A 25870-nucleotide genomic window follows, 5' to 3' on the forward strand; every position below is an offset into this window, starting at 1 on the left:
AGCCCGCCTGCCTTCCCATCGCTTGTGCTGCAGATGGAAAAACAAACACACGCAAAAAGAGGTGGTGGAAGGAGAAATATTTTGGCTTATTTTGCACTCGGATTTTTTTTTTTTTTTGGCTTTGGTTTGGCTGCCAAACTGACAAAGCGGCTCTTTGCAGAGAGCTGTTCAGAACTTGATGGGCAGCTGCGGAGCTGTCAGCGCTCCTTGGCTGCCTGGCCGAGGCAGGAGCCGCAGCTGAGCCCCGGAGCTGCTGCCTCTGGGTGGGCTGGGGGCACACACCTGGGGCTTGCTTTTGGTTGTGCAGTGCCCGAAGTGCCCCAGCCCCTAATTAACCAGGCGTGGTGCTGTAAATGTCTTGTTGCTGCGCTGGGTGCTGACGTTGGGGTGCTGGAGTCCTGGCTCCTGGTGAGCTGAGGCTGTAAGTCACTGCTGGGGGGGACGTGGCAGGTAAAATTAGAGGCAGACAAGCAGACCTGCAGCCCTGAGGCCGATATATGTCAAGCTTGGTGGGGAGCTTTCCTTGCTGGTGCTTGTTAGCCTGAGCTGGGACTGGTCCTGCTAAACACAGATCTGGTGCTACCTGGAAGAAGGTTCCTGGTGTAAACACCACCGGAGCATGCGCACTTCTCTGTGTTTTGGCTCGTTTGGCACCGCGTGCCCTCCATCTGCCTCCTGCCCACCAGCAAACCTCCACTGGCTCTGGCTGCAGACCTCCTGGGGCTTCTTCCAGCAGCTTGCTGGGCAACCTATAGGAGGTTTATGGAGTCCTGTGAAGCATTTTACTTACTGTCGGTGCTTTTCTTGTCCAGAAATCCCAGGGCACCTCATAGCCCCTTGCTTTTATTAAGGAAGAAAACTGTTCCTGTCCGTATGCAGGGGAAATAGCAGGCAGAGACTAAAAAGCAGTGCTCGGGTTCATCCAGCAGGAAGGTAGTCCTAGGGGTGAGACTCACCAGCCCTGATTTGCAGGGCTGCTAAGTGTCTGCCTTCCAGCATCGTGCAGAAATCTGACCCTGGGTTGTGTGTTTTGTCCCTGCAGAGATGTCGGGGACGGTGGCTGACATCTCGCTGGTGCACTGGAAGCAGCAGTGGCTGGAGAATGGCACCCTGTACTTCCACGTCTCCATGAGCAGCGCCGAGCAGCTCTCCCGGGCCACCCCTCCCAGCCTCCAGGAGCCTTCGGAGATAGTGGAGGAGCAGATGCACATTCTTCACATCTCTGTCATGGTGAGTCGGAGCTGCCCGCTGCGGCCAAGGGCACGGGGGACATCGGGGAGGGGACGGGAGGTGGTACAGGACAGGTTGGAGGGTCTGGTTTGCATGTGTCTGCGTCCCTTCTGTGCTCCTCGTCTGACTCTGAGCCCCAGAGAGGGAGAAATGTGTTTGAATGGGCCAGCAAGAGAAGGGGAGTTGGCCTTCTGTGAGAATGAAATAAAATAAACCAACAGACTGACGGGAAGGTGCTGCTGGGAGGACAGCAGGAAGCTTGTGAGTCCTCCTGCCTCTGCTGGCAATTGTTGCAGCGTGTTAGTGGGGTGTTTCTCCTTGGTCCTGCATTCTGGCGTGTTCAAAGGCAAGATCAGGGGCTCGATCACTTCTTTTTTGAAGATTTTGTAAACTGAATTTTACCTATTCAGCGGGTACAAGCCATAGTATGATCCTTTTTTTTTTTTTTTTTTTCAGAGCGTAAGTTTGACCTGAGAGTGATCGAAATGCTTTGAGTACCCCTTATCTCGGGTGTTTTTGTGGCATTTTATTATCATATGTGTGTGCTCTGCTGCCTTCTGAGATGCTGTGCTCAGTACCTTGTGAGGTAGCTACCTGTGTGTCCGAAGCAGGTGCACCATCCCTCCGTGCTTTACAGCTCCCTCTGTAAACTGGGACCGAACGGACTGCCCCTACCTGCCTTTGAGAGGAGCTGCCCCTCAAAGAAAAGGTGGAGGAAAAAAAGCCAAACTTGTAGGTCCCCTGAGTGGGGTGTGTGTGTGTGTGCACGTCACCAACCTCTGCAAAAGGTGCCTCTGTGCATGCCTCACAGCCTGCGTGCTGTCTCCGCACCTTCTGGTTTTTCATTTTGGAAGGAGGAGCAGAGACGGTAGCTGCGTGAAGCCTTTTATTTTTTTCCCCTCTCTCCACTTGAACAAGCAGCTATTTGGCTTCTACAACTTAAATCTGTGTTTTGGAGTGTCTCAGCCCTTGTCAGTGAGGCTTTAGATTGGGCACTGAGCACATGTGAGTGCGGAGAGAGGCTTTGCATTGAGGCTGTTGGGCGAGATAAGACGTAATGTGATAGCGGCATGGCAGAAGGGACAGGAGCTGGGCACCGCAGCTCAGCGGATTGGGCAGGGAACGCTTCTTACATCCTGCTAAAAATGTCAGCGTGATGGAGTATGGGGGGGGGAGGTGGAACTGGGATACTGAGAAAATGAGCCTGAAAAAAGGTGCGAGAGAGAAAGAGCAAGGAATAAAGAGAGCAAAACCCAAGTCAGGGGTGTGCACAGCTCAATCCCTGGTTTGCGATGTGATGATTGCAATGGATTGATGCTTTGGAGAAAGGGAGGGAGGTTTTATTTGAAAAATTCCTACCCAGAGCCTTCGTTTGCTGTAAGTTGTGATGTAGGTGCCGTGGTGGCAGTCGGGTGGAACTGAAGACGTGCCCGTGCATAGCAGAGAGGAGATGTTCCCGTGCTCTGCTCCTGGGCTGGCTGCCAAAGGCGTGCTGTGCCACGCACCGCTGCAGCCAGTAACATGGGAGCAGCCGCGGCACTGGTGTGAGAGCTAACGCGTGCCCCGAGCCTTCCCTTGTAGGTGAGCAAGGTGAAGATGACAGCAACAAGAGTTCCTTGTGCACAGACCGAGCTGTAACTCTGCCTTACTTACAAGACCTGATGCTCCTGGCAGTGGGATGTGAGGGCTGGGGGCAGGCAGAGCTGTGCCGGAGCCCCAGGCACATCTTCCCTGGATCAGGATCTCGTCACAGGGACTGGAAGCCTTACACAGTATTTTGGAAGGTTCATTAACTTTTTCTGAGTGAACCTAAGCCAAGTTTGGAGCAGCTAGCAGAAGATAAATGTGTTTTGTGGTTGTTATTTTTCCTTCTCCAAGCCACATGGGTTTGTGCAGCCGAAGTAGAACTGGTCAGAAGTCTGTGTCTTGGGTTAAAGGTTTCACCCGAGTCCCTGAGCTTTGTCTGGGCTGCTCTCCCGTGCTTTTACTTTCCATCCTCACCCCAGCTACGTAGCATCCTTGAGAGCCCCCCCAGCCCTCTGGGTGCCAGCCTGGCCCCCTGGGTGCCCCACTCCTGTCTTCCCTCGTGCCTGCCATGTCCCCAGCCCTGTTCCTGCTGTGCCATTCGCCTCGATGTCGCTGTGTCACCCTCCTTCATGCCCTTGCTCCCCACAGAAGCTCCTGTGCTCCTGCCCACCCGGCGTTCAGTCCCTGCGTGCCCCGTTCATCACGGGGCTGGTGTCTTGCTGCAGGGGCCGGGAGCAGACGCTGGGAAGAGCTCCCTTCAATCTCCTGTAAGTGACTGTAACACGCGCTGCTACCTGTCCTGGCATCCCCCGGCTGAGTTACAGAAAGCTGGGTAAGGTTTGCCTTGTGGGATCTCTCTAATTCCCAGCTTGACGTGTTTAGGGAGTGTTCTGGCAAAGCTTTATTGGCCAGAGAGACGTCTCCAAGGCGAAGCCTCTCGTGCAGAGACGTTGCTGTGGATTTGTGTAGATGTTTCTGACCTGGCTGCCTCTGCTCCTCGCTCGTGCTCTGCCTCCAAAGCCAGGAGCCCCGCTGCGCCGCCTGGGGAGCCGGCTCGCTTCTGACCTCAGATAACCAAATCTCAGCATTGCTCTCATTTAATTTGGCTTTCTGCTTCTGTTACTGTTTTTTTTCCCCAGCGATGTTGGTTGTCTGTGCGTGGCTGGCTGGCTCGGGATGGGTTTGTTTGTTTGTTTTTTTGCTTTTGGGTTCCCTCCTGCTGCACCGCCTTGGCTAATTCTGAGCTAATTCAGACCTGGATCCTTTGGGGTACTGGGGGGGAAGTGGTGGGCAAGGGGCAGCCGTGACCCTCTTCGTGCCTCTCCCCAAGCTCAAGGCTAGCTGTAACAACAAAACACTTCTTTTTCTTTTTCTTTTTTTTTTCTTACCTCACTGTTTTGCCTTAATCTCTCCCCAGTGAAACATAACATTAATTACTGTAGTTAGAGGGAATTCGGTCTCCGTTACTGTCTGCCACCCCTTTCCTTTTGGCTTGAGCATCTAAGATTTGTCTCCGAAATGAAAAGGGAAGAAAAAAAAAAAAAAAAGAAGAAAAGCAAATGCTAGATTTTATTTATTTACTCTCTTTTTTTTTTTTTTGCAGTGTCAAGTAGAAAGGAATCAATATTTTTGTCATTACGCCTGTTGTGTTTTTTCCCCATAATCTTAGCTGTCATTTGGGTTTAATTGTGTTGTTTCCTCTTGTGTGGAAGTAAATCTTATCTGTTTTGGATTAAAATTCAATGAAGGTCACAGCAGCTCGAAAACTTACCAGGCTGCAGCAATTAATGTTCATTTGGCTTTGATAAATTGGAATGTTCCCCACAATAGGACTGGAGTGGATTTCAGAAGCAATAATTCTTCCATTAACTCAATGATTCCCCGCATGATAGAGCGTCTTGTCACTGCTCTGTTTGTCATCTGTCACTTCAAGGATCTGGGCATATGCCTGATATGATTTATCATGATTATTGGGGCCTCTTGTGTCAAAACATTTTAAGCTACTAATTATTCCAGCCTTGCAAATTGCGGAATTTAACAAAACATAAGAGATATTTTTCCCAGCATATTGTGCCTCTGCAGTTACTGTTCTGTGTCTCTGCAGATCCGGGCCCAGAGCTGCATTTCCCAGCTGTAGGAGGGCGCCGACCTGCAGGATGCGGGGCTGCAGATACCAGGAGGACGAGCTCAATTTCCCTTGAACTGAGCCATTTCTGGTCACACTTGAGCTCTTTGGCAGGCTTGTGGTTCCCTGCGCTGCGCCCACCAGCTCCTCCTGCCCCCACAGATGGTGTGTGCAGGTTTGGGGACCCCACAGGAGGTGACACAGGGGTACAGCCACCTCATGCATGCCTTAAAGCTTCCCTGGATGGGGCTGTCAAGGAGTGGAGATGAAGTCCTGTTGCATCCTGCGGCGGTGTTCCTGGCGGATCTGCTCTTGCAGTAGCCAAGAAAATGCAGCTACGGGTGCTGTGGGCTGGCTTTCCATGCCATACACCTGTGCAAACGATGCCAGCAGCGGCTGCCAGGGGAATTTGGGAGATCCAAGCTGGGAGCGTGCCCGTGTGCGTGTAAGCCATCGCACACCGCCTCTGCTCTGCCTTCAGCAGCAGCGAGGTGGGCATCTGTGAGGATGGTAACAAGAAAAAACTCTCGTTTCATCTCATACCATCTCCCTGCGAGGCACTATTGGAGCGTCTGGAATATAAGGTGACCAGACCTCATCAGGCTGATGGCTTTTATTTTTTATTTTTGCTTCCTGCTTTCTGCTGGCTGCCCGTGGCAGGAGACAGCTGCTGGTTTCTAGGTCTCCCGGCAGATTTTTCAGCTCTTATTTATATGAGTTTCCTCTTTTCTTCTTAAGCATCCTGACATCTCCCTAATGATCAGCCAATGGTGCTGTGCTCTGTCAGCTTCCGAGATGGCGTAAAGTGTGCTCCGAAACGCTCCTCTCTGATTCAGCATCCTGCTCTGAAGTGGAGCCGGGGAGGGATGCTGTGGCCCCAAGAAACCTCACGATGCTGGGGGGGGCACCAGCCAGCGGCCTTCCCGGGGGGCTCAGCACCTGCCTTTGGAATCAATGCGGACACATCTGAGAGGTTTTGGGGTTTAGGAGCTGCTGCCTCCTTTCTGGAGCTGCTTCTCTGCAGAAGTGCACTCTCCAGAAGTGCATTCGTTTGCCTTTTGTTCCTTAAACTTTTTTTCCTCCCGTGACCTGTAACAACTCTGTGACTGTCTCGCTCTGTGCCATGCTGCCCGTGTTTCCTTGAGGAACCCCGTTCATGTTAGGCTCCTGGATTTAGCTTGGCTGCCCCAAAAGTCCCATGGCCCTGTGCTGCTGGGGGTGTAGGGAACCCCTCTGGAGGAACTGAGTGCTCTAGGGGGTGCAGGTGCTGCTGGAGCCCAGCTCTGCCTCCTTGCTGGTGGCAGGCAGCTCGTTTGGAGAGCGGGTGGAACGTGAATAATGAGGTAATGAAGAAGGCACAGCATCTGTGTCATCATTTCTGCACCAGGAGGTCAACCGGATTCATAAAACACGCGCTCCCAGCCTGCGATATGTTTAGGAATTAATTAGGGCAGGGGAAAAAATCGCTGCCGCAGCAGATTTCCTTATCTGAAACGTATTAAAGAGCTAAATTGATCTCCAATGAGATGTTTTTTTCTAATTGGATCCAGTGTGTCCTCGTCTGAGAGCCGTCCCTCTCCTGATCCAGGAGAGGAGCTGTACGGGCCCGCGGGTGGGTTGGGCATCCAGGGCTGCGAGGGGCCTGGTCCTCCTGCCGTGGTGGTGGCATCTGCTTGTCCCCGGGCTGGGGACCTGCTCCAGCTTTGAGTTTTGTCCCCACACTCCATTAACCAACTCTTTCTGGGCTGGGAGAAGCAGCCTCTTCGGTTCCCCCTCCTCTCCAGTCCTGTCCTTGCAGGGATGGCACAATGCAGGTGCTGACTGCAATTAGTGACACGCTCTTGTGTTTAGGGAATTTGTTTGGGGGGGATTTGTCTTTAAAGTGTCACCTTTGTGACAAAGGCACCTGTTATGTTAATAATTCTCCACTAATCTGTGTTTTCTACCTTAGTTGCTGTGAATACATTAGACACTTCCCAACTTTCTATCTCGCAGATCCCCCCCACTGTGTTAAAATATGTAACTGGAGTGCTTGATTTGCATCTCTGATAAAGTGAGGATGAATAAATACTCCTAGTTCATCTGAACTGAGCAGCAAACTAACTTTCTCATGTCATCCCCAGGGCAATCCAAGTCGGTGCTTGGGGAGAAGCAGCTCTTAGAGGCGCTCGGGAGGGGCCTGCGTTTTGCAGATGGCATCAAACGCGTGGGCTGCATCTGCTGCCGTAGACGTTTCCCAACCTCAGCGTACTGAAAAAGGAGAGTGGTTGGAGGGGGAAAGGCAGGAGCTCCCGTTGGAAAGGTAGTCTGTGAAGTTGGGGGATGCTCGACTGGAACGGGGATGCTGAAGTGACGAGGAGATGGAGGAGGAACGGATATTTTGGAAAGAGGGGAGAGGAGCAGTGCAGGGTTAGCTCATGGCTCGAAACGTGGGCAACGAGCGCGGCGCTGTGTGTCTGCCCTCGCCCTGTCTGTACCTCCGTGCTGCCGACACCGAGCGCGCTTTGGTAGGGGGTTGCACTGGGCTGTGAGTTCACAGATTGCAGCTTCTTATCCCGAGCTCGTTCCCTTCCTTCCTCCTCCTCCCTCTCCCCCTTCCTGCCATCTGTCCAGGAGAAATGCTCGTGCAGCATCGGTGTCAGGGGGCACCGCGTGCGCCGCGGAGCCTGGACCTTTTCTCAGCGCCCTTTCTCTCAGCGTGGCTGAGCAGATGGAACAGCCGAGCTCTGCTGGGCCAGCTCCGGCTTGCAGAGCTGGGGGAGAGGAAGGAGCATCCCCGTCCCGCACGGGGCTGTCGTCCTCGCCCCCGCTGCAGGAAGCCTGGCTGAGCTCCTGGAGGGAGCCGCTCCGTGCAGCAGCCCCCTGCTGATTTTCTGCGTCGTGTCTGAGCATAAAGCGCCGGGCGCTTGCTAGGTGCCTTGGAACACTGGAGTAAAGGCAGAAACGCTCTGCAGCGACCAGCCTAGATGTAATCACTCTAAATTGCCAGCCTCGAACTGCCTGGGATGTGGTAGTGATGGTTGTGACACCCAGGCTGGCTTTGAGATGAGTGTGCCCAGGCAAATGGGACCTGCCGAGCGTTTTGTGGGGCAGGGGAGTGGTGCTGGGCTCTGTGCCGGGCTGCAAAGCCCCTTTGGAGTTAAAACAGTCCCCAAATGAGAATCCAAGCTGGGGACAGGTGCTGGGTGGCACGTGCTGTCCCCGTGCTGGGTCACTGGCTCAGACGAGAAGCGTGACGTCCTGCTTATTCCTTTGAGCCTGCTGCTGTTTGCAGATCTTTCTCTACATGGTAGTTATTCTTGTTTGGAAACCTGCGTGGTGCCTGTTAGAAATGCTTGTTATCAGTTAAACGTTATCAGGATCGGGAGTTGGCTCGTGTGAAGGTGAACTGTGATAAAGCTGATGTGGAGGAGCTCGGAGATGTCGGGAAAGATTTTTGTGTTACAGCACTACAAAAGCGTGAACTCTCGTTTTGCTGGCAGAGCACGAAGACTGAAACAAGTTTTAATGACGGGATGAAACTCAATATCTTGTTTGTCCCCAGAAATACGGTGTTTGATTTCATTGGGGGCTTTTTTTTTTATTTCAAATGAATCGGCCTTAGTTTCACGAGGCAGCATTGCGATGCGCCAAGGCAGAGCGCTCTTTGTTCGGTAACGTGTCGGAATGAAATGTTTCCATTCTTCAGCGCTTCCCATATCCTCCCCAAAAGCACTCACGCTTTCGTTTCAGCTGATGTGAAACTGCCTATAAGCAGATAAACCATGCGTTGAAAATCTTGATAAGCTCTTTCTTATTTTATTTTTAAAATAACTGTGGCTAAACCAGATGCAGGCAGTGCCATGGGTGAGAACGGTGAGTCTGGTGAGCAGCCATCCCCTGGGAACCAGGGAACTGCTGGAAACAAACCCAAACCCAGTTATCTGTGATCTACTCCTTTTTTATTTTGAGGGGACGCTCCAATACCTGCTCATGTTAAATAGAGGGGGAAGCTTGTTCATAGGTGGTTGTGCTGGTTGTCACAGGGCTGCTGATATAGCTGAGAACTTCTTTGAGGGGAGAAAAAAAAATGTGTGTGCATGTGTGTCTGGATCTGGCTGCTGTAGGAAATTGGGCAGAATTCCCACCGGCTTAATTGGGAGCAGCATCAGGCCAAGTGTGGTTATTTTTACCTGTCCTTGCTCCCACTCTGCGTTGCCACCCCGGACAAAGGGAAGGAGCTCCCTTCTAGCCTCCACAAGGTGTCCGTGGTGCGCAGCGAAGAAAATAAACTAATGGTGGTTATTAAAAATAAAAATAAAAAAATCCAATTATCTATAGCCGCAGGAAAATAACGATTTTTGAAGGGCTTGGCTCAGGCTGGCTTTGCCCTGGCTGGGCGCTGGGTGAGGCACTGCAGCGGCTGGGGAGGGCGCGGGCAGCCCCAGCTCACCCTGCTGGGCCTGGCTGAGCACAAAGCACCGCCGAGCAGGGACCAGGAGCTGTTAGGGTTCAGTACTGAGGGTTATTAGCCAGCTGGCCTGCTTCTTCCACAATTAGTATTGCTTCATTATGTTTCTCTCCCTGTCCTTCTTACTTATTTTTTCTTGGATAGGGAAGCAAGAACCATCCTGCAGGAGGATGGCAGCACGGCAGGCTGGTGCTGTAGCAATGTCTACTGACTCTGCTCCTCTTTTCAGGGGTGTTTCTGGTTATATCCTCATCACCAGCCATCCCTGTGGCAAGCTGAGCTCACTGACTGTCCTGAGCAGGACTTTCCTCACCACAACCCTAAATCCTGAGCCTTGGGGTGGGACCGTGGTGGTGGTGGCAGCAGCAAAGAGGCAGCTCCCCCGCCTCCCTTCTGGGCGCTCGGGGTGCAAGCAGGGATGTGTGGCTCCACGGATGCTGTCTCCCCTTCTCCCTAGGACCCCGTGGCCCCTTTGCTGCATCCAGGTGAGTGCTACATCCAGCCTCCTGCTTTTTGGAGAGGAAAATAGTGGGGGCAGTGAGCAGAAAGCTGCTTCTCAAGGCTCCTGAGCTGCTGGAGTGGTTGGGCTGCCAGTCACCGGCGGCGAGGGGTTAGGCAAAGAAAAGCCTGGCTTACAAATTGCAACCAAAGGGCACGCTTGCTACAAGGCTCACAGAAACAAACAGAAATGAGACAAAAGCTACACGTACCTTGACCTCCTGCTTGAATTAGTGCCAAAGACTCCCTGTGCTCTGCAGCATCCAGCTAACGAGCTGCGAGGCGCGTGGCGGCTGAGGATGGGGTTATCGGGGAAGGTTTGTGCCCTTGGTCAGGTTTAAGGAGGAGATGAGGATATGGCTGTGCCCCCCCTGGCTGGGGAAGGCTGTGAGCTGCACACGAAGGCTTTTTGTGAGCCTTTTTCCTGCACGGAGAGCCTGCTGCTGTCACTGCCTGCAGCTCCCCGAGCCCGGGGTGATGCAGCCAGCGTGCTGCTGGCCTTGTTCAGCCCCAAAGGCTGTGGCCGTGTTGTCTTGGGCAGCCCTTGAGTTCAGGCTGACAGATCTCAGCTCCCTCCTTGATGTCTGCCCTTTACAGACCCACCTGGGGTGCTCAAGGTGGTGCTGGGCTCAGTGCTGGAGCAGCAGCAGTGTGGGGCTGCTCTCTGTCCTCCTCGCCCTCGCTGTGTGCTTGAACTGCCGCCCTCACCACTTGGCCTCAGCTGTCTGGGGGCTGAGGGGAGGAGCAGGCACCCAAGCTGTTGGAGTAGCTGCTGCTTAGTGCCGCCAGTGAGGAAATAACCTTGCAAAAATCGAAAATGAAGGGACCTGATCCTCCTCCCACCTCAGCCCGTAGCTCCTCGGAAGGGAGACACCGCTTTGGCTGATTCCTGCCTCGTGTTTCCTCTGCTGCCTCCAAGGGACGTGTGGGTTTGCACCAGCATTTCCACAACTGCATGGTGTGCAGGGACAGCTGGGGCTGGAGTGAGACAGAGGGACAGACCTGGAGGGATGTTTTTTGACCAAGCTGCTCCCACCGTGGGATACCGACTGCTTTGCCTTTGGGTACCCCAGTCCCAGTGTGTCCCTCCCCAGACCTCGGACCCTTTCCTTCCAGCCCCCAGCCCCCCTGCCAGGCCTCACCTTCCCTCCGGCGCTCTGCGGGTGTTTGTGGTGGTGTGGAAGTGCCCTTCCCAGCTGAGAGGGCTTTGGGTGAAACACCAACCTACGGGATCAGTGTGCATGCTCTGGCTGGGTGGCTGGGAGTCTCCTCGCTCTCCCGTTCTGTCTCTTTCTTTTAATTCCCAGGCAAATAGTGATAAAACATCAGGCTCATCTCATTCCCTCGGTGGTCACCACTCCCAGCCGTGGTGCTCCAGCTGCAGGGAGTTTTATGAACATAATCACACCCCGTGGTGAGGGGTGAGCGCCCATCTCCTGCAGCATCCCCAGGGCAGCCACTTTGGGACCAGCTGCCTGCTTTGGGGACAAGCTCGGAGGCTCCCAGCCCCTGTGCCAGCCACCCCCTGGTGTCCTTGTCAAGGACAGGTCCTCATGGAGCACACAGGGTGGGCGATGGCTTTGCCCTGGCCACCGAGTGCTGCGATGGCTGGGGGACACCTCTGGCCGTCTCCTCGTGCTGGCCACGTTTCCCTTAGCAAAATGAGCAATGTGGGGGGTTATTATTTTTTTTTTTCCTTTTTTAAACAGCCACTTTTCACTTCTTTATGCTCTTCCTCCTTGGCACGCAGGCCCGTGAGGGGGAGGGAGCCCTCAGCCAAGCTCTCCATCACACGTCCCTTGTTTCCCTGCGTTATTTTTTCCCCGCCGCTGCCCTTGCCAATGAAAGGACATTGTATAGCTGCTGAGACTGGCAGGGGCTGCAGCGCTGCCTGCCAATAGCCTCGGTGTCTGAAAGGGCTTAGGAAACACAAGCTCTAAATTAGCTCCCAAATCTCCTCTTCCTCTGGTAAAAGAGCCCCGCGGAGCCCACCCAGCTCCCCACCACCTCTGGCACCAGGCTGGGGCTGGTGGGGCTTTGCCCGGGGAGCACAGGGACACCGAAGAGCCCCTCGCAGCACCCTGGGGAGAGGAGGGGACAGAGTTTGGGCACCCTCCCAGCCTTTGCTGCCCCCCCGTAATGGCTTTGCAGTGCTCCCTTGGCAAGCACCCTGGGGTTCTTCAGCTGGGAGGGGAGGCACGTGGCTGGCTGGTGGCTGCCAAAATCCTCCTGGGGCAGTGGGTGCCCGGCCTCTGCCTCCCCTGGGGTGCTGCTGAGAGGTCACAGATCGCTGGCACACACGGGCTGGGACATTTGGGGCCAGCTGCAGCCCCTGGAGGGGAGCAGGATGACCCAAGGTGCCTGAGCACAGCTCCCTGGTGTCGGTCCTGCCCTCGCTGGGTCAGTCGGTGAAGGGAGCAGCCGTGCTGTGCTCTGGGGGTCCCTGTGTTAACGGGGCATCCCCCTGGGGGGCTTTTCCTGGGCCCTTGCTGAGAGGTGGCTGTGCTGTGGTGGAGCCTGGGGACAGCTCTGCTTGGCAGTGCTGCTGTGTCCTGGGCTTCGTCTTTTGCCTCTGCTTTCCCATCTCTTGAGGGAGAAAAGCTGGGGGCTCTGTTTTCCAGCCTGCACCAGAAATTCATCCTTCAGCTGCTCAGAGGTTCAGCCTCCCCACACAGCCTGCCCTCCCCAGCTGAACACGAGTTGTTCTTCAAACAGCTCCAGCGATCCTCCGGAGGTGTCCCCTCCTTGCAGTGGGAAATAAGAGGGAATTTCCATTTCTAGAGGCATCCCGACTTTTTCTTTCTCGAGGCTCTGTCAGACTCCTGCTCTCCCCCCCCTCCCCGCGCCATGCAGCCAGCTCTGAAGCAGCAGCGATGTTTTCTGCCAAGGCAATGATTAGCCTTCCTGCTAATGACCCACGAACGGTGTCCAAAATAAATGAGCCCAACCTGCTCATCTTATTAGCCAAATGATTGCGAAGAAAGAGGAAATATCTGCAGAAATTGCTTAGGCAGCTGGAATCTGCAAGCGCAGCGGAGTCGGTGCTAGAAGGAGGGCGAGGGGTGGACGAGCCGTGCGTCCTCAGAGCCCTTCCTCTCCAGGAGGGCGAGATCCCCTGCATTTTTGGGGTAGTTCTGCTCCCCCTTTTGTGAGGTGACCTCTGTAGGCTGGGGCTGCAGCTCCCCTGCGGCTCGGCTGCCTCCTGGGGTCAGAGGCTGCTGCTGGACTGGTGCACCCTCAACCTTTCTGACTATGCAAGGCAGTGTCTCGGAGCCTGGGTGCAGCTTGTGCCACGTTCAGCTCAGTCTGAAAGCTGCGAGGCTTTGGGTCTGTGGCTCTCTGCCCGTACCAGGATTTCTCTGTATTCCAGGTTTCCCTCTGCGTTGCGAGGAGCTGGGGTTTGGGCAGGGATTTCTTCTGGAGTCCAGGTCTGGTTGCGGCTTCCCGTGCCCTTGGCAAAGCAGTCGCTGGCGTGGTTTTGCAGGAGCAAGCCTGAGGTCTGACCTCCTCCTCTGCTGAGCTGACAGATCTGAGAAGAGGGAGGGAATTTGGAAATACGGGGAGGTCCTGTCCTGTCCTTCCTACCTTGCACAGCCTTTGGGCACCAGGCAGCAGTGCTGGGGTCTTGGTCTTGCGATAACCAGTAACAAATCGCCCTTCAGGAGCTCTCTGTGTGTCCTTCAGCCTCTTCTCAAAGTTTTTTTAAGGACTAGGAGCATCCTTGTTCATGTGGGGAGGGACAAGGCCAAAGAAGGAGGCCCAGGCAGGTGTCTGCAGAGGGCAGGGGCAGTCCCTGGGGAGATGCCTGAGTGCGAGTCTCAGGCATCGCGGTGATGTTTGGGTACCACGAGAGCTCCCCTGGGCAGCGACATCAGGGTCTGAGGGACTTTCTGCCTTCTCCGTGGGGCAGGCTGGAGGGGATGGATGTCTCTGTAAAGCACCCAGTCCTCATGCACACCAGTGCTGATGTTTCAGCAGCAAGCTCTCCCTCGCTGCCTGACCCTGTGGAGCTTGGGGGGGGTGTTAATGGCTCCTGAGCTCAACACAGCGGCTGCTGGGAGCGTGGGCCAGGAGGTGGCGGTGGTTCTGGCCATATAAATAGAAAACCCTTTGCTTGGCCCTGGCTGGTGCTGCCTCCCGGCTCTCTGCGCGCCGTCTGTCACCTTCAAAACAGGTGGCAGGGAGCGTGGAGACATGGGCTGCCTCCCGTGGCGCTGCGTGCCTGTGGCTCGGTGCAGCTCCCGGCAGCAAAAACGCCTCCAGCAGCGTGACCCCGGCACCAGGCCCTCGGGATGGGGTGGGGAAGGAGCGTGGCTGTGGTGGGGAAGGGTCCTGGGGTCCTGGGGTGGGGGATGCTGCTCCTGGGAGCTGCCTGGAAAGCTGCTGTGATCGGCGTAATGGGGAGGCCATCGGGTTTCTGTGGCTGAGTGCCCTAACCAGGCAGTGCCCCAGCACAGGACCAGCCCTGACAGTCCCAAATCCTTGACAGTAGAGAAAAATGTCCTTGATGACTTGTTCTTTCCCAAGCTAGGGCAGCTGCAGACCTGGCTGGCGATGCAGCAGGCCCTAAAACTTGCTGAGGTCCTCGTGCTCCATCCAGCACCCATCGTGCCCACCATACACTGCCCCAGCACATGCTCCATCCTTGTTCAGCCTCGTGGCTGGTGCCGTGGGCTGCTCCCATGCTGCACAGGCTTTAATCCTTTAATCATGTCTCGGGCTTCTTTCTTCCTCCCCTAATTGGTAGGGGAATTGCTAATTGTGTGTTTTTGTTCTGAGGAGTTTCGGATCTCAACGATTATCTGTGCTGGAAAACATCCTGACAGTGCACATCCTGCAAACTTCAAACGCGGGAGATAAGGGAACAGGGAGCACCTCCGCTGTGTTTGCACCCATCCATGCCTTGTGCTGCCCCCACACCCCTGCAGAGCTGCCCTCGGGCTCCCAGTTTGGGAGCTGGTGGGACTGGGTGCAAATGGAAACGTCACCAGCGCTCCCTGGGTTGCCTGAACAGAAGGCTCGAGGTCGTCTCACAAGTGACAGCCCCGAGTCATTTTTGAACAAGTTTTTCAGGTTAACACTGATGTGACTTTGCTTTGGAAGCTGTGCTGCTTTGTGACTGAAGGTTTATTTTATTATTTTTTGGGTAGGGAAGTTATGTTCTCAGTACTCCAGCCACGCACACGTGCTTAACCCTTGATACCCATCGGGATGCTCGGTGAGTGACGGCTCCCCTGGGGGCTGTGCTGCGTGAGGATTCCTCCTCCATAGGAACTCAGGAGTGGAAGGGATTTGGGGAGGTCGTTAAATCCATCTCCCTGCACTGGGCAGGACCAATAAACCTCTGCCACCTGTGATGGATGTTTCCCTGTCCTGTTGTGCAGGGGTTTCAGCCTGCGCTGCCCGGGGCAGGTTAAGAGGGAGCAGGACGGAGACACTGCTGCCTCCCAGCACCCTGCCTCCAGCCCGAGTTTGCAGAAGCCTTGTATTTCAGATGAATTTTACAATGTTTGGACTGCTTTAAATAAGCAGGTGTTTGAAGTGATTGATTGAAATCCTTTCCCTGTAAATGTTTTGCTCCAAGGATTGAGCTTGGAGTGCTCCGCTTGGCGCAGCGAGCAGACACACGGCCCCCAGCGCTCCCTGCTCACTGCGCTGGGTTCACCCGTGTCCCACTCCCACAAAACAGGGGCCGTGCTGTTCCTGAGTTGCAAAAGGACACCGGGGTGCATGGGTTTAATGACTTTTGGCCAGATAGAGTGATGATGTCCCACCAGGGGCACAGGGAAAGCGTTCCCAGCATGGCAGGGAGGTCACTGAGGGAAAGAGCTGAAGCCCGGTGAGCTGCCTGAGCACCTTGCCCTGATGCTCGCCTTGCTCTGTTCCTCCCTGCACAGCTGCAGGTTGGAAGCAGAGCAGGTTCCTTTGGTCCTGGTGAGACCCATCCGTGGTGGACAAGGCTCTGGGATCTTGTTACAGAAGCCTCCAGAGCAGCCCCAGGTGTTGCTGACCCCCCCGGCCCCCTTCTCCTTTGTGTGTACCTCCACCGTGTGTAACTTTACTCGCTGGTGCTCTGGGGACGGGCTCTGCCTCTCCTCGTGCTGTGCGGGGCTATTACAGCAAATTGCCAGCTGCAATTGCTCGGCCGTCTCAGAGATTTTTATCTCGTGTCTGCTGGAAAGGGAGCCCTAAGGTGACGCTGGGAATGTTGAAGTGATCGATGTGTTTTGCATCGGGGCAAGGGGAAGGAGCAGCTGCAGGGCTTGGAACAGCACGCAGGTGGCTCTGCCCTGCTTCAGGGGGCTCTGCTTGAAACGAGGCTGCAGAGAGGGAGCAGAGCCCACCTCGGCCTCTTCTGCTTGTTTGTTTGCTTGTATTTAGCAACTCTGGCCTCATTTGGGCTCCTGAGGTCCTGTGTGTGTGTGCTGGAGCCTGTCCCAGGCCCTTCACCTGTACGTAGGACTGGGGACAATTTTTCTGGTTCCCTGTGTCCCACAGGACATCACACTTGAGATAAAACCAGAAAGGAGGTCAGGTGCTGAGGATGCCAGCTGAGTGCTTTGGTTCTGAGAGTTTCTTGTTGTAGGCAGCAGGTGGAGGGGCAGAAAGCCAGAGGAGCCCCGTGCAAACCTGCAGAGGGGGTGCCTCACCTCGCCTCCTGCCTTTACTTAGCCCACAGGTGAGCATCCCAGGAACACGTGGCCGTGTTTGCATCTCCCGTGGGTGCTCTCCCTTCTGCAGGAGGCCAGGAGCACTGCGTGTGCTTGGCTTAGTTCAGCTGAGATGTGCTCCCGGCAGTCCCGGGCTGCTGCCCCATCCCCGTGAGTACCTGGGGCGGGCAAATCCTATTTCCTCCGCTCCCTCCACATGAGATTAAATTGAAGATTGAGGTGGCTCTTTCCTAGTCCTGACCCCCGGCAGGGATTTGTTTGTCTCGGCGGCTGCTCCTCAGGAGGGCTTTGCCCCTCAGTGCGGAACTCATCGCTCACCTCTCTCAGCGTGCTTCAATTTTCCTCCTCTGCCTTCGCTGGGCACCAGGGGACATGGTTTGGGGACATCCCCAGTGTGGGAATGAGGCAGGAGGGGCGGCACAAGGCAGGACAAGGAAATTCACCTGTGAAGTTAAATGCAGGCTAACAACAGCCGTGGGGAGGGTGCTGTGGCGGTGCTGGAGAGCTGAGAGATCCCATGCTGGGCAGCTGTGGCTGGGCAGCCTTGGAGAGCCCTCCTTGGGGTGGTGCAGGGGATCTGGGGGGCAGAAGGGGCAGGTTTCCTTGCACAGGGCAGTGCTTGAAGCACCAGAGATGCTAAAAGTGGGGACCTTGGGCAGAAGCAGCCGTTCTCCTGGGTGTTTTGGAGTTACTGCTCAGCAGTTGGGCTCCGCAGCCCGCGGCACCGGCACTGCAGCTCCGCTCCATCAGTGCTGGGGTCAGCACCAGTGCTGGGCTGGGGTTACTGGGGCTGGGTGACAGCCTCCTGGGATGCTCAGCGCTGTTTCCAGCTGGGGCAGCGCTTGGTGTGCCTGCCATAAAGCCTCTTTCACAGGCTGAGTGCTGCAATGGGGGGAGGTGGCCATGTGGGGTGTGCTCAGAGTGTGGGGACGGGCTGGGAGCTGGGTGCTGCTGCTGCCCTGTCCCCAAATTGGGGACGTGGTGGGGGCAGCGCTGCAGCAGACACAAGCTCTGCCGGCAGCACAAGGCGGAGAGGAGCTGGCTCTGCTGCTGGCTCTGCCCAGGCAGCGCTGGGCACGTCGGAACCCAACTTGTCTTAATTAAAGGTCTGTCTGCTCGTCGCGAGGACGTGGCTGTAATTAGAGCTGGGGGCAAGGGCTGCTTTGCACTTTCTGGGAGCACAAGCGAGAGCCTGCCCTGGCAGCAGCCCCTGCCAGCATCCCCTCAATGGCATGGAGCAGGGACGGGGCTCTGGAGGGGCTGGGATGGGGCTTCCCTGAGAAATCCTTCAAGTCCCTTCTTTCGAGCCCTGCTGTAGCACAAGTAGGGGTTTTCTTGCTCGTTGGCTCTGAAATAGTGACACATTTTCAAATCATGGTGCTTTAAATCCAAAGCTGGTGAGTGGGCCTGGACTGGGCTGCCCCATAAGAGCTGCACAGAGCTGGCCCATAAACAGGACCTGGGGCACCCCAAGAAGAGTTGGGCCACCGGGTACAAGGACGTGGCCCAGCTCCCTGTCCCCGTTTGTCCTTGCACAGCTTTTTGGAAGCACTAACGGGTTTCTTGGGATGCAAATAGCACCGCTACGAAGCAGGAATTTGCTGCGATCCTCACTCCCTAACACCATGCCGAGTTTCTGCCCCATTTGCCAGCCTTTGCCACCTTTTCATCCAGGAGCTGGCAGCCCCGGGAAGCTCGCTGCTAATTGAGCAGCAGGATGCTGTGACGTGGCGCTGGCGGGCCCTGGAAGCTGGAGGCGCCCTGCGAGCTGCGTTCACGCTCCCTCAGCCGGAGAGGCGCATCCCTTATTAGATTAATTTTTTTTAATGTATGCAGAGCAGGCAGTGGGAGCAGCGTTAATTCGCACGGATGGTGGGGAGACCCACCGAGAATTAGCTGCGTTTTTATAAACGAGGGAGGAAGTGGATAAACACAATGATTAAAAACAAAAAACAAAAAAAGGTGCTGTTTGCAACAGCAGCACGCGGTGCTCGTTCATCTGACGGGTGTGCTTTACTTTTAATTGTGCTTCATTACTCGTTAGCAAATGCTCTGATGGTGGGCGTTGTAACAACGGCAGGGATTTGGGACCTGGCTCTGGTGTTTCAGCATGGGGCTGGCAGGGGGAGCTGCAGAGGGTGGCTGTGGAGTTGGAGACCCCTGGATTTGGAGACCCCAAGGATGCCGTGGTGTCCCAGCAGAGCGCAGGGGCAGCAGCAGAGGTGCTGAGGTCTGTGTGTGGCCACACAGGGTCTGAAATCAGCCAGGGGTTGCTGCAAAGGCTGAGAAAAGATGTGCGGCTTCTCTGAGTTATTATTATTATTATTTGTTTAATTAGTTTACCTGCACCCCTCCTTCATCGCGCCACCGCTCCGGACCTTTTCCCTGTTTGCCCTTTCCCTGGCTGAGGGCTGCTGATGGGTGTGTGTGTGGTGGGACCGCAGGGCAGGGGGCTGCAGGGAGGTCCTGACCTTCAGCCTGGGGGCAAGGGGGCGGCGTGGTGGCTGCTGGAAGGCTCCTGGGGGAGTGCTTTGGGAAAAAGGGGAGGGCTGCGGCAGAAAAGCCATGCCTGGAGAGCCAACAGGGGATCCTTGTGGCACGGGGAGGCGAGGAGAAGCTGCCTGCAGTGAGAGGTGAGCTAAGGCAGGCGTTGGGCTCGTCTGGTGGTGGAGAGAGGAGAGGGGTGGTGGCAGCGGTGGCTCTGCTTGCTGCTGTCAAGGACTGGTGTTCAAGTTGTTCCTCCACGGCACGAGGGGCCCCAAAACCCCCAGCACTCCTTGTCCTTGGCACATCGTGTGTGCCGAGAGGGGTTCGCCGGCTGCGGTGGCCTCTTATTAAATCTCATTAAAAGCAGGGTTATTGGTTCTTAGCTCAAGTGGATTTTCCTCCTCTGCTTTGGAGCCTGGCTAAAATGCGAGACACAAAAGCTTTTTCAGGGCTTCGCACTCCACTCCTGCCCACGTCAGGGAAATAGGAGCGCCAGCGCACGCGACCTAATGCATTTTAAAATCTTCCCTCTCTGAGGGCAAGCTCCGGGTTAGCAGGTCAGCTGGTCTCGGCGAGCCGTTTAGCGCACATTAAAATCCCAATTTATGCGATCCACGCTCTGCCGTTAGAAAGAGCCGGCCATCAGGCGCCTAATAAAAGCACCTCCAGCCCTTCTCTTTCACTTGGCTGAGAATAAATGCCTTGGTGCCGTTACAAAAATGGATTAGGAGCCGCTGTGGATTGGTATCCCAGCGAGGTGCGCGATGTGCTCGGTGTGATGCAGGTTGGTGCGGCTTCAAAAAAATAACATAAAAAAAAATATATGGAAATGTGACTTTTTGTCTGGCTCTTCCTTTTAATGCAGGAGAGTCAGAGATTTTAAAGTTATGGTTCCCACAGCAACTGTAACTCTCAGCTCGTGTGCGTGTGCCGTGCTTCGCAGCACTGTGCGTGCTGTTACGGTGATGCCCGCGGTGCGCACGGCTCGGCACAGGGCTGGCGGAGGGATGCTGCAGGAACCGCTCCTGCTGAACCTGGGGGCCAGCATCTGCATTTACCTGCACCGCTGTGGGTCCAGTTGTGTCGGTGACCTGAGTCTGTGACCCTCATGGGCATCTGGGCGCTGCCTGGAGCACCCTTGGGTGCTTTTCCTGGAGCGTGGTGCAGGGCTGGGTGCTGCGGCAGTGCCTGTCCTCACTGCAACTCAGCAGTGCTGTAAAAGGCAGGGAAAGAGGGGAAAATGCCACAAGATGGTTTTCTTCTGGCCACTGTTCACCCAGCCGTGCCTGCTGAGCAAGGCGCTGAGGCGTGTGCCATGCTCTCGTGGCTGTGATGGAAATTAAACACACCCAAAGGTGGTGTGTGGGTTCCCGGCTCGGTGAGGCAGTGCTTGGAGGGTTTGGAGTGCGCCTGGGGAAATGTTGTGGGTTTTGGGGTTTGTCCTGTGTCGTTGCTGTCTCTTGTTGAGAAATGCGCTTGAGTTGTGCCGACCTCGAGGCTGGATCCAGAGATCTGAGGAGTAATTTTTTATGTCCTGAGGTTTAATCTCGTCCTCGCTGCCCTTTGTGCTGGCTGTCCGGGGTGCGGCCATGGTGCCCTGCCTCAGTTCCCCTGCTGGCTGCTCACCAATTAGTGGTGCCCTGCTTCGTGGGCAGCGAAGGGCAGTGCTTCCTGAGGCACAATCCAAGGCCTTCCCGAAGGTTTTGTTCTCCTCTGCTGCCCGTGAGACCCGTTTCCCTCCTGTAGGACGTGTGCCAGCCTCTCGCAAGCCCCTTTTGGCCGCAAACACCTGAAAACGCCTCGTTTTGTTGGGCTGGTCCTGTGGGCAGCCCCAGGGGTGATGTGGGTGGGAAATAGCTGGAAGCTGACGGTGTCCCAGCTCTGGGGAAGAACCGAGCACAGCGTCCTCCCCCTGCCCTGCTCCTTTATTGCTGGAGGGGCTGTGCGGTGAGAGGCCGTGTCCTGCAGCCGGCAGGGTGGGAGCCAGCCCAGCGCAGAGATGAAGGCAGGTGTAGGAGAGGGAAGGCTGAATACATCTGCAGAGCTCGGCCTTATTTTTCATCATTAATGTTCTGCAAGCAGGTGCAAACAGGGCGCTAATTAAGATTTGCAGAGGAAATATTTAAATTGAGAGGTGCGGCAGTGAGAAAAAGAGCAGCAAGGCAAAGGAGGCCGAGGGAGGAGCTGCTGGGAGATCTGGTCTGGAAGGGAAGGAAGCAGGCACCAGGCGACTGAGCGAGTGGGATGGGGCGTTCTGGTTCCCAAATTGTGCTGCGTGCGGCTGTGTTGGGGTGAGTGAGCACAGGGGGCAGAGGACAGAGTTGGGGCTTGCCCTGCAGCCGTGGTAGGGACTGACGGGCACCTCCGAGCTGGGCTGTGGCAGAGGACTGGGTGCAGAGCATTAATTGCCAATTAACAGGCACAATTAGAACAGGAAATGGGGGTGCTCCCAGCTCCATTTCAGGTTGTGCTGTGCCCCGGAGCCTGGCCTTAGCAGCTGTGCTGGGCGCGAGGCTCTGCCTGGTGGAGTGGCATTCCCAGGGTCCCTGCCATCACTTTTAGTTAAATGAATTAGAAATCTGTTAGTTCAAATTACAGCACGGCTAACACCTAACGCAAATGTTTGCTGCACCTGCTCATTGAGCATTGCTTTATTGCAGCCCTGGGCAGCAGCTGAGACGAGCCGGGAGAGGTTTGGGCACGGGGCCGGGAGCTTTGTCCTTGCGGCATTGCCCCTGGGTGGGCTGCTGCATGGCCCATGCCTTCCCTACCCACTTGGTTCTGTGGGCCTGGGGCTCTTCCTGCATCTGCATCGGCCTGGAGGGGATGAAATCTTTGTAAGAAACATGGGAAGGACAAAGTGAGGGGACTAAAAGACCAGCAGGGGCCGTGCGATCGTCTGCTCGGACCTCGGGACTTCCTGAAGCCTTCCAGTTCTCTACCCGAAGTAGAGCGTAACTTTTCTAAAAGCATCCAACCTTGGTACAAAAAAAAAATAAAACTTGACAGTGATGGATAATCCACTACAACCCCTGGTAAATTGTTCTAGTGTTTAATTACCTTCCCCGCCAGAAAGGGAAGGAAGGGAGAAGCACACGGCGTGAAGAGCTCGCGGGGGCTGCGCGCTTTCGCCTCTGCGTGCTCACCGTGCCGGGGCTCGTAGCGTGCTCCAGCAGGGCTCCAGCGGTGTCACCGCTGCTGGCCCTGCTCCCCGAAGCTGCAGGCTGTGACCACGGGGGTGGCTGCTGCTCGGGCACAGTTTGGCCATGCCAGGGGACTGTCCCTGGAGAGGTGGCCTCGGGCTGGGGGCCCTGGCTCAGCCAGAAGCAGGCGGCGGTGGGGCTGGCTGTCAGCATGGCACGGGGCAATAACTGGGGTTGGGTGTTGTGCAGCAATGCTGGTGGCTTCAAAGCTGGAAGAGAGATACATATATATAATTTTTATTTTTTTTCCTCCAGGGCCTAGCATTTTGTTAGTGCTCAGAGGGAGCAGCAGCAGGGACTCGTTGTAGCACTGGGCTGGGCACGGCGCTGGTTTGCAGCAGCTTTGCTCAGCGCTGCGGAGAGGATGTTGTGGTCTGACCAGAAGGATGTTTTGGGCTGCCAGGCTGGGAAATCGCAGGCTGTTTTCTGCCTTCGGAAACAAAGCTGTGCATGGTGCCATGGGTCACTTGTTGCCTCTGTGTAAAGATGAGTCCCTTCAGGGAAAGCAGCGGGGGCACACGGAGGGATGCCAGCCCGTGATGGAGGTGCGAGTGAGCAGCCAGGGTCACCAGGGGAGCGCTGCAGGAGCTGCTGGCTGGGAATGTCCTGCCTGAAAGATGTTTTTCTCAAACCTCAGGTAACAAAGACACAAACACTGGTGCCAGTACAGGGGCAGAAGCCGGCAGGTGCCAGCACTTGGCAGGGAGATGGTCAGGAAATGCTGGCAGGTACCTGCTGTCTCCTAGCCCAGGAGAGAGGGCTGAGAGAGGGGCAAGTGGGGTGTGCTCAGCACTGGTAAAAATGTGATGAAGCTCAGGTAGTTTCCAAGGGGACCTGCTTCTTCAGCCCCTTTTTGCTGCAGACCATTAGGACTTCTTGTGCCGTCTTCCCTGGGGAAGGATGGTTGCTTGTGTGGGGACAGGCCACCTTTCCCATCCTCTTCCCATGTAAAAAAATAAAAATTAATAACTTGTAGGGGGTTGTATTTTGAAGTTCTGATCCTCTGATCACCTGGAAATGGTCTCTGTGGGGCAGACCATTTGGTAGCAGCTGTTTGCCTTCCCTGCAGGAGTCAGGAACATCTGCATGGTGTTTCACCCAGGCTGTAGGGATGGTTTGGGTTGGTTTGGAGCAGCACGCGTGTCTCTGGCTGTCCAGAAATCACTCAGCATTTTGGGCAGGTACCCAAAGGCTGATCACCCTCCGGATCAGCACTTTTGCAGCCTGTGCCATTGATACAACACCCAATCTCTGGCAGGACTTGCTGTGGTTTGGAGGTGGCTTCTTCCAACAGTTTTTCTTTGGTGTTTAAGTCTCAGCCTCACTGCTTTCCAGCTTCACCTGAGCTTTGTTCTTGCCCCACGCCTGAGCCGTGAAGCTCTGCAGTCCTGCACGTGCACCTTTTCCTCCCCAGCCCCCTCTTCCCTCGTGCCATGGCCTGTCCCCGTGCACAGCCCTAACAAGGCACCGGAGGGACGGGCTCGTTACCACCGGGCAGCTTTCCCTGCCGTGTCTCTGCGCGCTGTTTCATCACCCAGGCACTTTTTCCTGCCAAGCCTCGTTGCAGACCCTGGCGCTGCACCCTGGGTTCCTCCTGCCCCGAGCCCTGGGGCAGGCTGAGGGCTGCTCCCAGCTCCCAGCCTGGTGCTCACTGGGACACGTCCCCGTCCCCGGCGGTGGCCGAGGAGGACGCGGCACGGGGAAGGCTCCAGCGAGCCCGGGGCACGCGGGAAGGAAGGGCATTACGCGGGAGAATATGCATGTTCACAGCTCAGAGGATTAAAGGCCCATGTTCTTATCACTGCAGAACAGAGTATTATAAATCCAGCCTTAGCATACCAAATCCCCTCGCGGCTCGGCCATTGTTTGGGAATATTAAAAAGCTCTGAGACAGAAATAATCAGTTTCCGAATGACACATTGTCAAATAAAACATTTCTCATATTATCCCTTCCTTCCCCTTTCTCTCTCCCGCTCCCTCAGTTGGATAATTTAACATGAAAAATAGATTAAAATGAGGCTGGCTTGAATGCCTCCTAAGTTTGACTTTTTTTTTTTTTTTCCCCAGGAAGCTCTCCCTGCGTGTGTGCTCGGCGCTGAAACGAGCCGCTGCTGCGCAGGGTCAGGGACGTGGGGAGTGCGTGAAACCGAGCTGCTGCTGAGCGCCAGGAGAGCTCCCCGAGGGCTGGGCAGCACTGCTGGGCTGCTCTAGAGCCTGCTCCGTGCGAGCCCAGCTCCCAGCAGGGCCCAAAGAGCCGTAAAACTGAGCCCAGGGCAGACGGGGAGGTGGTCACAGCAGCCCCTGTCCCCTCCCTGCAGGAGCTGCTGGGAGCCCTGGGCTTGCTTGAGCCACCCCCGTTGTTGCTAGTGATGGGCCCCGAGCCAGGAGGAACAACAAACTAATAACATCTGTGGCTTTAGGCCTTTCTGTAATTCCTCCTGAGCGGACAGATCTCTAATCTAATCGGCTGGGAGTTTTATTCGCTCAGGTCCAAACCGTTTCCCCAGGGCTGGCGCAGTGCTCGCCCAGCCGGGCAGGCGCGTGGCCTCGGCGCTGCTGAGGATGCTCAGAGCCGTACCCAGCTCGTTGCTGGCAAAGCTGCTCCTCGTGCCTGGGCTTTCTCAGTCACCTTGGCCTTTTCCACGTGTCCGGGTTGCCCTTGTGCAGTTCTGGGGTGCGGTGCCTGTTTGCCAGGGGGTGCAGAGCAGGGAGGAGCAGCTCTGTGCTGCAGTTGCAGGGCACGTCCCGGTGCAGGTGGTGCCCATCCTGGGGCTCCTGGGGCTTGGCTTTGGGGACCTGGGGAGGGCTTTTCCCAGTAGTCACATCAGTGAGCGCTGTTCCTAAACACTTCTGTAACACAAGAGCTCTTGCTTCACTCTAAGTACAGCTCCAAGGCAGACCTGATTTGCCGCGTGGTTTGTTGCCTCCAGGCTTGTGGCTCTGCTGCATCCTTCTCGCTGGGGTTTGCTTTCGGAGGGTCTGTGTGCCGTGGTTTCTCTCATGCAAACAAGGCTTGTGAGGAAGCAGCCTTGGTTTGGGGCTGCCCTGGGATGTCCGTGCAGCAGGCACTGTGCAGCCCCCAGCAGTGCACTGCTGCTGTCGGGCTGGAGCATCCCTGCTGCTTGCTTCTGATCAGGGGAGGTCGGGGGGGTCCTTGTGCAGGAGGGGCCCTTCAGGAGCTCCAGCAAGCCCTGCCCTGCTCCCTGGTGTGCTTCCTGGCCGCTAAAGCGTTGCCATTTGTGATGGCACATCAGCTAAATTGGGAGAGTCACGCTGAGCAATGTCAAACCCAATCCCCCCGCCAGTCTCCCATTAGTGTCAATTAGGGAAGAGACGAGGAAGGGGAGGGGAGGGGAGCGGGCTGCTGCTGCTGTGAGACCCCGCACCGGGCTCCTGCCTGCAGTGCCAGGCTGGGATCTCCCTTCCCTGTCCCCTCTCCCTGTCCTGTGCCCGCAGCCCTGCCCCAGGCGTGCAGGATGCCCCCAGCAGCACCCTGCCCATCGCTGCCCATCGCCCGTGTCCCCAGGGCTGCCTGAGCGCCGGCTCCTTTCTGCCGACGCCCCTTTACAACCCATCCTCTTTATGAGTCTGAGCACGGCGCCGTGTTTTGCATCGAATGCAGAAGAAATATTTGCATGTCTTTGCTCTGCTCTTGCATGCTTTGTAAAGTTCCCAGCCG

At 55.9% G+C, this 25870-nt stretch overlaps 1 protein-coding gene across 3 annotated transcripts in view; it reads left to right on the forward strand.

Moving 5' to 3' along the window:
- ASTN2 (astrotactin 2) overlaps window positions 1-25870 on the forward strand; it is a 315865-nt gene that overhangs the window by 49664 nt on the left and 240331 nt on the right. For all 3 annotated transcript variants that reach the window (XM_084494620.1, XM_084494621.1, XM_084494622.1), the window contains exon 2: window positions 1043-1230. In XM_084494620.1, coding sequence (XP_084350746.1) covers window positions 1043-1230 — 188 coding nt within the window. The remainder of the gene's footprint in view (window positions 1-1042; window positions 1231-25870) is intronic.

This window comes from Aythya ferina (genome assembly GCF_964211825.1).
Source record: "Aythya ferina genome assembly, chromosome: 20".
In the NCBI taxonomy this organism is placed as follows: Eukaryota; Metazoa; Chordata; class Aves; order Anseriformes; family Anatidae; genus Aythya; species Aythya ferina.